We start from the raw sequence: 16,313 nt of genomic DNA on the forward strand, positions 1-16,313 counted from the left end.
AGGGCATCACAGACCTGTCATCGCTTCGCCTCATGCGGCTTTCTGCCGCCCGTCCCTCTAAGAAGCGCTGCATTTGCCAACCGAATGGCTCGGGCACGACGGCGTGCCTCCGCCGGGCTCACGTGGGCCGAGCCGACCGGGTTACCGCCGCCGCTCCGCAACCGACACCGTAACCATGCTACGACCTCCCCCGAGATGGAGTGCGGCAGCCGGGCGCGAAGGAGAGCGGCGGCAACGGCAAGCCCATGCCGCGCGCGGAGCTACCGACGATGGCTTCGGCGCCGCTTCACTACCGGAAAAGCGCTAATCGACATGCTAGTTACCAGGCGGAGTCTCGTTTGTTATCGGAATCAACCAGACGGATCGCTCCACCAACTAAGCACGGCCATGCACCACCACCCACCGAATCGAGAAAGAACTATCGATCTGTCAATCCTACCGGTGCCCGGACCGGGTGAGTTTTCCCGTGTTGAGTCAAATTAAGCCGCAGGCTCCACTCCTTGGTGGTGCCCTTCCGTCAATTCCTTTAACTTTCTGTTTTGCAACCATACTCCCTCCGGAACCGACTATGGTTTCCCGCGCAGGCTCCCCGCGCAGGCTCCCCGCGCAGGCTCCCCGCGCAGGCTCCCCGCCGGGTCATCGAAGCGAACGCCGGCGGAGCGCCAGTCGGCATCATTTGCGGTCGGAACTACGACGGTATCTGGTCGTCTTCGAACCTCCGACTTTCGCTCTTGATCGAGGAAAACGTGCTTGCCACACGCCGTCGCTGCAGTGCGTCTTGCAACGATCCAAGAATTTCACCTCTAACGCCGCAATACGAGTGACCCCGATAGCTCCCTTCGATCATTGCCTCGTCTTAAACGGAGACCGACAGATGACGCACCATTTTCCATCATTCTATGCTTTTCGTATGCAAGCTGGCGGGGCTCGCTCTGTGCACTCTAATTTTTTCACAGTGAACGTACCGGTCGCCTCGGACACTCGGAGAAGAGCACCCTCGGAGGAACCGTGCGGGCCGAAACAACCGGGAGGTGGACGCGCTACCGCAACGCATGCGAACGGCGACGTCCGACAACACTTGCCTCATTTGTCTCCCCGCGAACCGGCAGCAGTGACAGCAACGCCGGAAATGCGAAGCCGCGCACGTGCAAACCGGATGCAGGTGAAGACAGGGGGCAAAGCAGCCGACGCAGCGGTGATGCACACAGAGCTCCGCGGCCCGACCTCGCACGCACACACGCACCGGCGAATAGGGCCGAGAGTGCGAACGCACGACCGAAGCGGACGCGAGGGGCACGTTTTCGAGACCACGCAACAATTTTAATATACGCTACCGGAGCTGGAATTACCTTGCCCTCCGGTCGATCCTCGTTAACGGATTTGAAGTGTTCTCTTTCCGATCGCGGGCCTCGACAGAGTCCCGCGTCGTTATTTTTTGTCACTACCGCCCCGTGCCGGGAGGGGGTAATTTGCACGCCTGCTGCCTTCCTTGGATGTGGTAGTCATTTTGCATGCTCCCTCTCCGGAATCAAACTCTGATTCCCCGTTACCCGTTGCCACCACGGTCGGCACTTACCGGACCGTCGACAGTTGATAGGGCGGACTCGCGAGGGACCCGTCGCGCGAAGGCTAGTCGATACTAGCCCGTGCGATCGTACTGACAGTTATACAGAGTCACTACAATCGAAGGGGCGTGAAGCCGCCACAAGCCTCGACCCGCGCGCGGAGCGCGGCGGCTGCTTCGATGGCCCATACGTGTCGGTCTCAGTCTAATAATTGCGCCGCGACCAATGCGGAAGGCCGACCGTATCGTGGCGACCGGCGGGAACTGGCATGGGTGCGCATCCCCGGACCGGCCGAGCGGACGCCGGCAGCCGTCTTTCGGCCCTACGCCCGGGTGCGACCTGCTATCGCGGCGTCGGTTGGATGTATTAGCTCCAGAATTGCCACAGTTATCCACTCTCCTCGCGGTGAGGAATACAGTCCCGAGGATTAGGTCCGGTTCCTGAGCCATTCACGGTTTCACCATTCGTTTACGGCATGAATTTAAACTTGCATGGCTTAAGCTTTGAGACAAGCATATGACTTCTGACAGGATCAACCAGGTATCGTCGTCACGTCTTCGTCATTGATCGGCGAGCAGGGGGACGCGGTCGCGAGCGCGGAACGCCGCGACGACGCCCATCGCCGTTGCCTCGCAAGAACAATGAGTAAGCTGAATCGGCCGCCACCGCCGAGTCGAACGGACGAGCGCTAGCAGGCGGCCGTTCGTATGCACACGTCCTATTCCGCCGCCGCGGTAGCAGCGGAAGAACGTGGTCAAGACGTCGGTCATTCGATCGCACCGGCGGTTCACGGCAGGAGGCTGCCGCCGATGCTTCTGCAGCCTCTTTGCTAGCTCCTGATCACTCGCTCGCTTCCTTCTCACTGCCGCGACTTGCTCAACCTGCTCGTTATCCGTCGACCACCTCGGCCGCCTGTCCTAGCGTGCGTAACACACAGACACACATACACGCGGTCGGTATCGCTGCCGAGACGACGGCATTTCGATCGCACCTGCGGTTCGCCTAAGAGTCGGTCTCGAATGCTGTTCGTCATTCCGTTGGGTGAGGTTAGCGGACCTCGCTATCGCGCGTACGGTCTCGTATGGGGAATCAAGCAAATGCTGATTCCGGCGAATCATGTTTTTGGGTATTGCCCGGGCCAGCTGGCATAGGCTCAACCCCCCGGCTCGTCTGGCGGCGTAAAGAAAGTTATTAGACGCCGGATGGGACTGGCAGTAAACTCTAGAAATGAATTCGACGCCCGGGTAGGAGGGGACTATCACCCACTCTCCCACAGTAATTGAATGTTTGGACACGCCCCTAATCCACTCTCATGGATCAGTCCCTAAGCATCTTGTACGTGCAGAGCATCGCTGTCCTGCTCAGCAGCCTCATGAACGACTTGTCCGTAATACGCAGAGCTGCCATGCCCTTTCAGCCTCGCGGCTCCACGCGCCGCAAGCACCAACTGGGCAACCGAACATCCGTACCGGCACGTGTAGCTCCCTCCCAAGCTCCCTCTCAGCGTGCGGGAGGAAGATGTCAGGGGTATATGGAGCGTCGTCAAGCCGAACAGGTGGAAGATCGAACAAGGCGGACAATTCGTCATTCCGTTGGGCGAGATTAGCGGACCTCGCTATCGCACGTACGGTCTGGTATGGGGAATCAAGCAAATGCTGATTCCGGCGTGCCACCTTCGTAAATGTGCCATATGTGCCGCCCAGGATGTGCCACCCTGTTAAATGTGCTGTAGGGCTCCCCATATGTGCCGCCCAGGATGTGCCACCCTGTTAAGTGTGCTGTAGGGCTCCCCATATGTGCCGCCCAGGACGTGACACTCTCGTAAGTGTGCCATAGGGATCCCCATATGTGCCGCCCAGGATGTGCAACCCTCGTAAGTGTGCCATAAGGCTCCCCATATGTGCCACCCATTATGTGCCACCCTCGTAAGTGTGCCACAGGGCTCCCCATATGTGCCGCCCAGGATGTTCCACACTCGTAAGTGTGCCATAGGGCTCCCCATATGTGCCGCTTAGGATGTGCCACCCTCGTAAGTGTGCCATAGGGCTCCCCATATGTGCAGCCTAGGATGTTCCACCCTCGTAAGTGTGCCATAGGGCTCCCCATATGTGCCGCCCAGGATGTGCCACCCTCGTAAGTGTGCCATTGGGCTCCCCATATGTGCCACCCTCGTAAGTGTGCCATAGGGGTGCCTCCCAGGACGTGCCACCCTCGTAAGTGTGCCATAGGGCTCCCCATATGTGCCGTTAGTTCCCGTTACTTTCCGTTAGTTCCCGTTACTTCCGTTAGTTTCCAATACTCCCCATATGTGCCGCCAAGGATGTTCCACACTCGTAAGTGTGCCATAGGGCTCCCCATATGTGCCACCCAGGATGTGTCACCCTTGTAAGTGTGCCATAGGGCTCTCCATATGTGCCGTTAGTTCCCGTTACTTTCCGTTAGTTTCCGTTACTTTCCGTTAGTTTCCGTTACTTACCGTTAGTTTCCGTTAGTTTCCGTTACTTTCCGTTAGTTCCCGTTACTTTCCGTACTTTCCGTTAGTTTCCGTTACTTTCCGTTAGTTTCCGTTAGTTCCCGTTACTTTCCGTTAGTTTCCCTTAGTTTCCGTTAGTTTCGGTTACTTTTCGTTAGTTTCCAATACTCCCCATATGTGCCGCCAAGGATGTTCCACACTCGTAAGTGTGCCATAGGGCTCCCCATATGTGCCGCCAAGGATGTGCCACCCTCGTAAATGTGACATAGGGCTCCCCCAGGATGTGCCGCTAAAGATGTGCCACCCTCGAAAGTGTGCCATTGGGCTCCCCATATGTGCCGCCAATGATGTGCCACCCTCGTAAGTGTGCCATTGGGCTCCCCATATGTGCCACCCTCCTAAGTGTGCCATAGGGCTCCCTTTTCACAGCATTTTTCTTTGTCTTAATAACTGACGAGATGTCGGAGCAGATTTCTGCCCAGACCTCCGAAACTCTGAGTTTTATTATGGCAACCGGCTAATTGTCACATATTATATATATATATACATATATATATATATACATATATATATATATATAAATTTAATGAATGGAGTAAAACGCATATATATATATATGTCTTTGTATCTGTATTTATCCCACTATCACCACTTGACAAATAGTGTTGGTGTGTTTGTATCCCCGTAACTTAGCAGTTTGTCAAAAGAGACTGACAGAATAAGTGCTAGGGTTTAAAAAATATAAGTACTGGAGTCAATTCATTCCACTAAAAATTTGAGAAGGTGCCCCAGCATGACCACTTTCTAATGACTGAAACCATAAAATGATAAAAGATATACATTCTATTATGTTTATGTACATACACGCACACACACATAGATATAGAAATATATGCATGTATGCACAGTGACAGGTGGCATTGACAAATACATATTTCACAGGTCAATGCTGTTCAATTCTGCTTCGTTTATATATATATATATATATATATATATATATATATATATATAAGAAAGGAGCAAAAATTATTTTAACAGCAACAGCACACATTCATAGACTCCATAGAGTCAAGCATAAGAAAACAATCATACATCATACACAGACACAAGCACACACACATGTATAAAAGAAAATTTTATATCAGTTGGGTGTTCATATAATTTCTGTAGCAAGGGAGGTTATCTTGTAACGTTTCCATTATATTTTCCGTAGTAAAGTGGAATGAATTATACATACATACATATATATTTACATATACATACATATATATATATATATATATATATATATATATATATATATATATATATATATATAGGATGGACTCTCCCATTGAAGACAAGGTATGAGTGTTCAATTATTGCAAAATGATCTGCACAAATGATTTTTTAATAGTGATTAAATGTTCATGCCGCATGTTAGCTCACTCTCTCCATCAAATTGATGTTGTCTGAAGAGGTGCATGGTGTACCACATGTCAGGTGTCGAAGTGATTACACAGCAATGTGAGATGTAGTGTTTTGTTCAAGAACACAACACACCACGTGGTTCGGGTATTGAAACCACAGTCCTGCAATTGTGAGTGCAACGCTCTAACCACTAGGTCATTCATCATTATTATATATATATATATATATATATATTGAGGGTTATAAATTGAATATTAATTTGATTAACATCAATTTAAAACCAAGTGGCCTAGCATATAAAAATATCTGAAAATTCAGAAAAATTGTATTACATGCGAATAAGAAGGGATGACCAACTAAGTGGACATCCAATATGCTAGAAAGAGGTCATCAACGACCCAACCACAAAGAAAAAGAGAAAAACATTATTTTTCTTTGTGGTTGGGTCGTTGATGACCTCTTTCTAGCATATTGGATGTCCACTTAGTTGGTCATCCCTTCTTATACGCACACATATATATATATATATATATATATACACACACACACATACATACATCATATATATACACACACACACACACATATATATATACGCATACATATATACATGCATATATGTGGCTGTGTGGTAAGTAGTTTGCTTCCCAACCACATGGTTCTGAGTTCAATCCCGCAACCATAGGATGAATTTGATCAGATAAAATGCTTAAATAGTCTTGACTATTAATTCTGCCATGAAGGGAAACCATTGGGCTGGCGGATTTCCAAGATATAGCCCCACCACCACCAGATCATCACAGATCCTCTTCTATGTTTAATAGTTGGAAGAAGGCTTCTTTTGGCTGTCTCCACACATATACTCGGCCAGTGGCCGGAAATAAGGTAAAGGATGACTCATCCAAGAAAATAACTCTAGGAACCAATTCTGTAGGTTTTTACTCCACACTAAATGCTTTGCAACGTTTGTTTTGAAAGCAGTGGTTTTCTGATTGCAGCCCTCCCATTAAATCCGGCTTTGTGCAGCTCCCGGTGAACAGCTTTTGTGGAAACTGGGTTCTCGAGGTGGTCATTAAGCTCTGCAGTAATTTTGGGAGCGGTACTTTTGTGATCCTTTCTAACAATTCGCTGAGAGTCCAATGGTCCCTATCTGAAAGTTTTGGATTGTGACCAAATGAGGTTTATTTTTCAACATAATCCCCATTGCAGTCCACTCACTTCTTCCAGCAGTCTTGCAGTGCTTAGATCCAAATAGTGAACAAATTTTCTTCTTGTTAGTCAAAAAATCATCAACAGCAGATATGATAAATACTGCTGTTTTTTCCAAGCCAAGTGTTTTTTCATGTTGGGGAACAGATAATAGCCAGAGGGAACCAAATCAAGAGAATAGGGTCAGTGATCAACCAGTTCAAAGCAACAGTCATGCACAGCAGCCATTGAAACCAGTTTTCCTTGGCATTTGGTCTTGATAGCCTTTTGCAGCTGCCTCAGCAAATCTGCATAGTACTCTCCATCGATGGTGTGGCCCTTTTGAAGATAGTCAATAAACACAATGCCTTTTGCATCACAAAAAAGATGAAGCCATCACCTTCCCTGCAGCTGATATGACCTTTTATGGAGTAGGTGAGGAGGAATTTTACCATTATATGGATTGTCTCTGGTTCAAAGTGATGACGCTAACACTCATCCTAGCTTAGAAGACATTCAAGGAAACCAGCTGGATCTGCCTCAAACACTGTCAGATTTTCCCATGATGTCATCATCCTGGTGCACTTTTGATCAGGTGTCAGAAGCCATGGCACCCACTGAGCAGAGAAACCTTCACCGTGCCAAGTTCATGGTGCAGAATATTCTCAACTCTCTCATGGGATATGTTAATAGCATTGACTATTTGATTTATAGTCAATCACCTGTCATCCATCACAATGTGGTGAATATGATTAACGTTTTCCTCAGTGGTGGCAGTTGCAGGACACCCAAACCTTGGGTCATCTGCAAGACTCTCTCTTCTTCTAAATTCAGCTGCCCACTTTTACACTGTTGATAAAGCTGGAGTGTCATCTCCTAACGTAACAACCATGTCAGAATGAATGTTGTTGGGGTCTGAAGCCTTTTTCTGCAGGTACTTGATAACACCATAATGCCAGATTTTGTCCATTTTCAAGAGAGGTCACTACTAGTTACTATTGAAGTCTTTGAACAGCCAGATGTCAGTTTACCTGGAAAGAAACAATGCAGTTATTAATAAGAAAATATGAAATTAATGTACACAAAATTTGACAACACTAGCATCAATCTTTCATAGTCAGCCTATGAACTTTTCAGCTCACCCTCATATATAATACACTTTTTGTAATTCTTTTTAGCCTGGAGGGAAACGAGTGGCCATGACTCTACACAGTGCCTCTGAGAATAGTAGGAGGAAGATATCTTCAAACTGTTCACATTGTTTTGAATTAACCATGCATTCTCTTGTAGCTTTGAGATTTCGGCAACATGACTGTTAATTCTTAGAATGACATTGTAGAATAGCTATGAGAGGCTAGACCAAGCCAGTTTGAACATAAAATAGGTTGAATATTTGGGCCAGATTAGACTGGTTTAAATGATAACAGATTAAAGGTACTCAAAATGCTAGACAGTGGTATTAAACAAGACAACTGATTCAGTCTACCACCCATGTAAGCTATGGAAGGACCTGAACTCAGATAGCAGAGTCAGAACCAATACTGAAATGTATCTGGTCTGACGTTCTTAGAATTCTGCCAATCTGATGTCCTAGACTGGTATTTTTTATTGACCCCACAAAAGGATGAAAGGCAAAGTTAACCTCAAAAGAATTTGAATTCACAGCATCAAGTGTTGGAAGAAATCTGGCAATGCATTCTATCCAATATTCTACTAACTCTGCCGATTCATCACCACAAATTGGCCACTTTTGAGATAAGAATACCAACCTGAACTGGTCCAGTGTGTATACAGGAAAGTTTCATCTGTTCAACCAATGGCTTCTTAAAGATTTTTGAATTGAGTGACATAAACAAAAACCAAATAATCTCTGTTGGTTCTCAGGATGGTCACAGTTGAAACAACTTTGATTACAAGTCTACTGGATCAAGGTTGACCAGGGGCTAAACAACAGATACAGTGAGATGACTTCAATGCCAGGAATAGTCCATTGTCTGTAGGAACATTGTAGATTTGGTGAATACCTTAAAAATTCCTATACCACCAAAACGAATTCAGTAGGAATGTTAATGAAGAGAACTGATTTAATCAGATGTCATGAAAATTAATTTAACAACAGTGATGACAATGATGATGACGATGATAACAACAATAACGACAAAGACAACAATAACAAGATTTTGTTGTTTTAAAGTTTAATAAATTGTTAAATTTCCTTTAAATATTTTCAGATTTTTTTGTTTTTTGTTTTAGTAATATATAAAAAAATTTATATAAATTAGACAAACTGCAATAACCAAATAATCTTTAGACATTGCTTCCATTTGTCCACGACACGAGGTTTTTCATACAGCTTGTTGTTTGTGTTATTTTTTTTATTAAGAGGAAAAAAAATTAAAAAAACAAAGGGTTTTTATTTTCTGATTTCATTAAAAAAGGAAACAATTTTACCAAAACAAAAGGGTTTGTGGTTTTTCTGTTGGTTAACTTTTTTTTAAAATTTACTATTTTCTTGTAAATATATATCTCTATATATCGAGAGCGGGTTAGAAAGATCGACTGAAGGAAAAAAAAAAAAAGAGGATGAAACAGTGAGAAAAAGTGGGGAACTGGAATGGGGTGTGGAAAATAGCAATAATACAAAAATATGAAGACCCTTACAAAATCATGAGGGGATAATTATTGAAGTGGAATAACCAAGTGAAAGGGCTGAAGCTCACTGTTCAAGATTCATGGGAGTGGGGGCTACTATTTAGGAATGCAGAAAGGTTTTTTTTTGTTTTAACAAATGGCTGGGAAAGAAAAAGAGAATATGTTCTTATAAAGACCATAAAATACACCACACATTGATACAGGGTGTAGCTTAGTACTGTTTTTATAATAAGTAAAGAACTAGCTTTGCTTGCAAAATTCAAGTTACTTGGTAAATCCAGCAAGCAAAAGTTAAAATATCTATTTTCTGCTATAAATTAACACTAAGAGAAGATGTGTTAAATTTTGTGACATTGTATTTATTAGTGGGAGGGGTTGCAAGGCAAGGGGTTCCTAAATTGTCCATGGCGGTATCATCGGCAGCCAAACCTACGTCTGTCGATGTTCTGTTATCAGAAGTGTTTGGCGTAAATGATGCTGATACAGTAGCAGCAGTTATAATAGTTGTTGAATCATTTGGATTTTCACCAACAGCTGAAAACTCAGAATCATAATTCATCAGTAAGTTTTGATTCATTTCTTCTGCCTGTGGCAATTCCTCATCCAAATGTATATCATCCAGTTTAGTCTTTGAAGAATCCATGTCTCTTTCACCAGGCATCGGGTTCTTATGTTCACTGATCTTAGAAGAATTGAGTTGATCCTCTTCTGAATCAAAGTTCAGATTCTCAGATCCACGGCGAGCCATGCTACTTTCTCTATTGCTGTATATATCAGCAATAGAGATTTTTGATTCACTTATTGGAGGCCAATTTGATTGCTCAGCTATTTCCTGCTCAATGGCAACATATTCACAGTTGGAAGATGGAAGTAAGCATTCACAGAGATCGTGCATTTTCTTGCACAGGAACCTATTTTCAACGATGAATAACTGAAAAGAAATATAAAAAATTATGTCAGTTCATACATTCTTTGAGAGACTTTGTGATTCTTATAATGTCTATGGGAGATTTCAGGTTATAGTATAATGTAAGAATAAGATTTACCATGTAGAAATAGGTTAGTAACAGATTTTACTATGTAGAGATGAATGGTAGCAAACTTTATCATAGCAATAGGTTAGTAACATATTTTATCATGTAGGGATTTATTAGCAACAGACCTTACAATGTAGAAATGACTTAGTAGCATACTTTACCATGTAGAAATGTGTTAGTGACTGGCTTTCTCACATAAGAATAGATTGAAACAATAAATTTAAACAAAGAGAAAAGATACTGCATTACCTTATATAAGTTGTTTAAAGATAATATAATGTTTCAGGAAAGATTTCCCTTTTCAAATAGAAGAAATAAAATAATCAAAGAGTTTGTAGAAATATGTTACCAGTAGACCATTCTAGTGTTTTGTAATAAGTTTTAGTGCAGAGGTTCTCAAACTTTTTGGGCCACCACCCAACTCATGGCTACATTATCCCCCCTGCACCCCCACCCTTATTTTTAAGTATAAATAAATATTTTATATTTTATTAATTTATATATACTGTGAATCATTTGATATTTAATATAACAATATATCATTTGTATACAGTACTATAATATTATATTAAATTCATTGCATCCCACAATCCACTGCCTTCTTCCCAATGCCTCCTTTTTCTCTACCCCCACCCCCTTAGGGACCAGCACCCACCTGGCTCATCTCAACGCCCACTGGGGGGGGGGGGTGTAGCACCCACTCTGAGTGTATTGTAATAATGCACTCTTAGTGTATTGTAATAAAGTACAAACAAATCAGTAACAGTTTTACACTGTAGGAAGTGGTTGGTGAAAATTTTATCATACAATTTTGATTTGAAAATAGACTTTACTGTGCAAAAATGTATTAGTAATAAGTATTTTACTGACATTAAATGGGTATCATATTATCTGATTATCTACCCATAGTTTTAATGAATATCATTCATATTAAGATCTACACAAAGGTTGATTTTTTTTTCAGGATTAAAAAAAAATGTTTCATTTTTTAATAACTTCTGGGCCTTCACAAGTACTCATATGAGCAAGTGAACATTTACAAATGTCAGGCCTTTCAAGTATCAACTAATCAAACAAAAAACAAAAAAAAAAAGCTTTTGAGTACATTTGGCTGCACCTGTTTCCAATATAACAAATAGCAAGCAGGCAAAAACAGTGGAGTACTCTGATCTTACAAGCTGGTGGGTTCTCACTTGTGTCTGTGAGTGGGTTACTCTTCATTTATTCAGTCATTTAATCATTCATTTAATGTTTGTTTCTCCATGCCAGAAATGAATATCATCATTCTGCTGAGGTCAATGAGTAACGTGTTTTTTAATTATAATTTTTTAATTATTGCATATTTTAGTATAATCATCTACTTTTCACTACATTTAATTTATATCAAAATTTTCTAACATGTCCACGTTTTATAAATATATATATATATATATATATATATATATATATATATATATATATTACACACACACACACATTATATACATATATTTATGCACACACAAACATATATAATATATACATATATAGAGAGACATAGGTACTATATATACATATATATCTTATAATAATATAAATAATATATATATTTTACTTGTTTCAGTCATTTGACTGCGGCCATGCTGGACCACCACCTTTAGTCAAGCAAATCGACCCCAGGACTTATTCTTTGTAAGCCTAGTACTTATTCTATTGGTCTCTTTTGCCAAACCACTAAGTTATGAGGACATAAACACACCAGCATCAGTTGTCAAGTGACGTTGAGAGGAGACACACAGATACACAAACATATGCACACACACACACACACACACACACACACACACACACATATATATATATATATATATATATATATATATATATATATATAGATAGATATATATATATATATATATTATCTCAGTTTTAAAAAACCTTGACAATGTAAATATGTTAATAGTTACCATGCGTAGCAAAAATTACACAAAAAACCAGGCTATCACACCTGTTTTATAGGTAGAAATACCAAGTTAAAGTGATGCATTTTGAGTAGATATGAATAATAACAATAAATGGAGCAAAACGCATATACATAAAGTTCCTTTAAAGGAACTTTTATGTATATGCGTTTTGTTCCATTTATTGTTATTATTCATATATATATATATATATATATATATATATACAACAGGCTTCTTTCAGTTTCCGTCTACCAAATCCATTCAGAAGTCTTTGGTAGGCCCAAGGCTATAGTAGAAGACACTTACCCAAGGTGTCATGCAGTGAGATTGAGCCCAGAAACCTGTGGTTGGTGAGCAAGCTACTTACCACACAGCCACTCCTGCACCTATACACATATAATATATTTACATATGCATACATATACAGATATATATATATATATATATATATATATATATACACACACACACATATATATATATATATATATATATATTACAGAGGCATCAAGCTGTTAGATCAGGTTATGAAAGTTACAGAGAGGGTCATAGCCCAACTAATTAGGGAGCGAATCAATTTAGATGAGATGCAGTTTGGGTTCGTGCCAGGTAAAAGCACTACTGATGCCTTATTTCTAGTGAGACAGTTGCAAGAGAAATACCTAGCCAAGGATAAACCTCTGTACCTGGCTTTCGTTGACATGGAGAAAGCCTTTGACAGGGTCCCCCGATCCCTTATCTGGTGGTCAATGAGGAAACTTGGGATAGAAGAATGGCTAGTGAGAGCTGTGCGAGCCATGTACAGAGATGCGGCCAGTAAGGTGAGGGTTGGAAATGAGTACAGCAATGAATTCCGGGTAGAGGTAGGGGTCCACCAAGGTTCCGTCCTCAGCCCCCTATTATTTACCATAGTCCTCCAGGCAATCACAGAGGAGTTCAAGACAGGTTGCCCCTGGGAGCTCCTCTATGCTGATGACCTTGCCCTAATTGCGGAGTCACTATCAGAACTAGAGGAGAAGTTTCAGGTGTGGAAGCAAGGTCTAGAATTGAAGGGCCTTAGAGTCAACCTAGCTAAAACCAAAATCCTAATAAGTAGGAAGGTAGATAAAACACAAACCCCTTCAGGTAGATGGCCCTGCTCAGTATGTAGAAAAGGAGTAGGTAGTAACTCTATAAGATGTACCCGGTGCAAGCTATGGACACATAAGAGGTGCAGCAACATCAAAGGCAGGTTAACTAGCAAGTTAGTTTTTGTTTGTGGCAGATGTTCAGGTGCAATAAAGACTGCAAACAAACAGGAAACAACTTCTATCTCATTCCAGGGTGAAAAACTAGAGGTAGTCGATAGCTTCCGCTATCTGGGCGACCAAGTTAGTAGTGGGGGTGGGTGCGCTGAAAGTGTAGCTGCTAGAATAAGAATAGCCTGGGCAAAGTTTAGAGAGCTCTTACCCCTGCTGGCGACAAAGGGACTCTCACTCAGAGTAAAAGGCAGACTGTATGACGCATGCGTACGAACAACCATGCTACATGGCAGTGAAACATGGGCTGTAACTGCTGAGGACATACGTAAGCTCGCAAGGAATGAAGCCAGTATGCTCCGTTGGATGTGTAATGTCAATGTGAATACCCGTCAGAGTGTAAGTATCTTGAGAGAAAAGCTGAACATTAGAAGCATCAGTTGTGGCGTGCAAGAGAGACGATTGCGCTGGTATGGACATGTGGTGAGAATGGAGGAGGATAGCTGCGTGAAAAAGTGCCACACCCTAACAGTTGAGGGAACCCGTGGAAGAGGTAGGCCCAGGAAGACCTGGGCTGAGGTGGTGAGGCAAGACCTTCGTACATTGGGCCTCACCGAGGCGATGACTACGGACCGAGACCTTTGGAAATGGGCTGTGCGTGAGAAGACCCGGCAAGCCAAGTAAGATCGTTGCCAGTGCCCCTGGACTGGTTCTTGTGCGGGTGGCACATGAGATGCACCATTTTGAGCGTGGCCGTTGCCAGTACCGCCTGACTGGCTCCTGTAGGATTTTCGAGCGAGATCGTTGCCAGTGCCCCTGGACTGGCTTGTGCGGGTGGCACATAAAAGACACCATTTCGAGCGTGGCCGTTTTCGTGCGGGTGACACGTAAAAGCACCCACTACACTCTCTGAGTGGTTGGCGTTAGGAAGGGCATCCAGCTGTAGAAACTCTGCCAAATCAGACTGGAGCCTGGTGTTGCCATCCGGTTTCACCAGTCCTCAGTCAAATCGTCCAACCCATGCTAGCATGGAAAGCGGACGTTAAACGATGATGATGATGATATATATATATATATACATATTTACATATGTATACATATACATATATTTACATATGTATACATATACATATATATATATATATATATATATATATTTTATTTTTTATTTTATAGTTTCAGCTTAGAGCTGCGGCCATGCTGATATATATATATATTGACATTCACACACACACACACACACATGCATGTGTGTGTACATTGCATAATGTCTTTAACCAAGCACCATTTTTTTAAATATAATTTAGTAAGAGCTATGTATAACTGCTGTGTATAACATTTTTCTTGTATTTATGGGGTACCATAGAAGTAAATAAAGAAAAAAATAATATTAAAAAAAAAAACCAAAAAAAAGGATTACTATTAATTTCTCTCTATGTTACACAGCTGGCAGAAAGATTAGTAAACTATTAGGTTGGCATATGTTTGGTTAAATTCAGCAGCTGTAAGCATATATGAGTCTGTATGAATGTATGACTATACATGTGTACATGTGTATATATGTATGTATGTAAGTATGTGTATCTGTGTGTGGGCGTGTGTGTACTTATGCGAGCAAGTTTAAATATATACTCATGCACACTCACATATATACATGTGTGTGTGTGTGTGTATTCGTGTGTGTGTGTGTGTGTGTACCAAATCTACTCTCAAAGCTTTGGTCAGCCCAAGACTATGATGTAATATTTGCCCAAGGTACTGTGCAGTGGTTGTGAACTGGACATTTCAACCACACAGTTAATTGTTATACATATTTGTGTATGTGTGTGTGTATTTGTGTATAGCATGTATGTTTGCATGTGTGTGCTTGTGTGTATGTGAGTTTGAGTGTGTATATGTGTATGTGCTTGTGTGCATATGTAAGTGCATGCATCATTGTTTTATGTCTACCATCCATGCTGGCATGAGTTAGATGTGTCTACTCTTATTCACAGATTGAGAAGCACAACTGACAGAGATGAGAGGTTATGATAGGAGTACTCAGTATTCTCAAATAGCTACCAATATTCAAAGAAATATCACTGAAATGGCAGCAAGATAACAAGAGTCTATGTTATCCAGGAGATATAACAATGACAAAACATGCGTTTTGCCATACCTGAGCAAACAAACACGTCTTCTCCCATACTGTGTATATACACTCGCCATGCTGCTTGACTGCTAAATCTACAGGGTTTTTTCAGTCTCTCTCTGTTTATTTTCTCTTATTCCTTTCTGGTGAGGAGGGTAGGCTCATAACGTAAAAGACTTTTTCATTTTCCCAAGCATCAAACTAATGCACCTGCTTGTTGTTCATACACCTGTCTTCGTCTTTTGTTTTTCTATAAATTTCAATTGTATATATACATCCTGTCAACACAGTCCTTTCCCATTTCTACCAGCTTGAAATACGTCTTCACTTCATCCCAAGTCTTGCTCTTCATCAAGATCCATTTACTTTGAGTGCACATCATATATTTGTAACAGAGCAATGACAAAAGAATGACAGAGCTCCAGAATGTGTGAGAGAAACAAAATAAGAATATACTGGCAGGATGACATGCGATGAAGATTGAGGAGGTTGAAGGTAAAGTGAATGAGAACAAGTGATCCAAAGTAACCACCTACACATAGATGGCAAGATGTTGGGCAGAAGTTGAGTGATGTAAGAAGTGGATGGTAAATGGAAAAATAGGTGGATCCTGTACCAGAGGGTTACATAAATTATTGACCAGAGAAATTCAGTAATAAGAGAAAAGTAGTTTGGT

At 42.2% G+C, this 16,313-nt stretch overlaps 1 protein-coding gene and 1 pseudogene across 1 annotated transcript in view; both read right to left on the bottom strand.

The window, feature by feature from the left end:
* Positions 1–557: 557 nt before the first annotated feature.
* LOC149134165 (small subunit ribosomal RNA) lies at positions 558–2,105 on the bottom strand (annotated as a pseudogene).
* Positions 2,106–8,814: 6,709 nt separating this feature from the next.
* Positions 8,815–16,313, bottom strand: part of LOC106878814 (polyamine-transporting ATPase 13A3) — a 164,873-nt gene continuing 157,374 nt past the window's right edge. The window contains exon 31 of the mRNA XM_089357562.1: positions 8,815–10,219. Within this exon, the coding sequence (XP_089213688.1) occupies positions 9,599–10,219 (621 nt within the window). The 3' untranslated portion in view covers positions 8,815–9,598. The remainder of the gene's footprint in view (positions 10,220–16,313) is intronic.

This window comes from Octopus bimaculoides, chromosome 9 (assembly GCF_046866305.1).
Source record: "Octopus bimaculoides isolate indiv1 chromosome 9, ASM4686630v1, whole genome shotgun sequence".
In the NCBI taxonomy this organism is placed as follows: domain Eukaryota; kingdom Metazoa; phylum Mollusca; class Cephalopoda; order Octopoda; family Octopodidae; genus Octopus; species Octopus bimaculoides.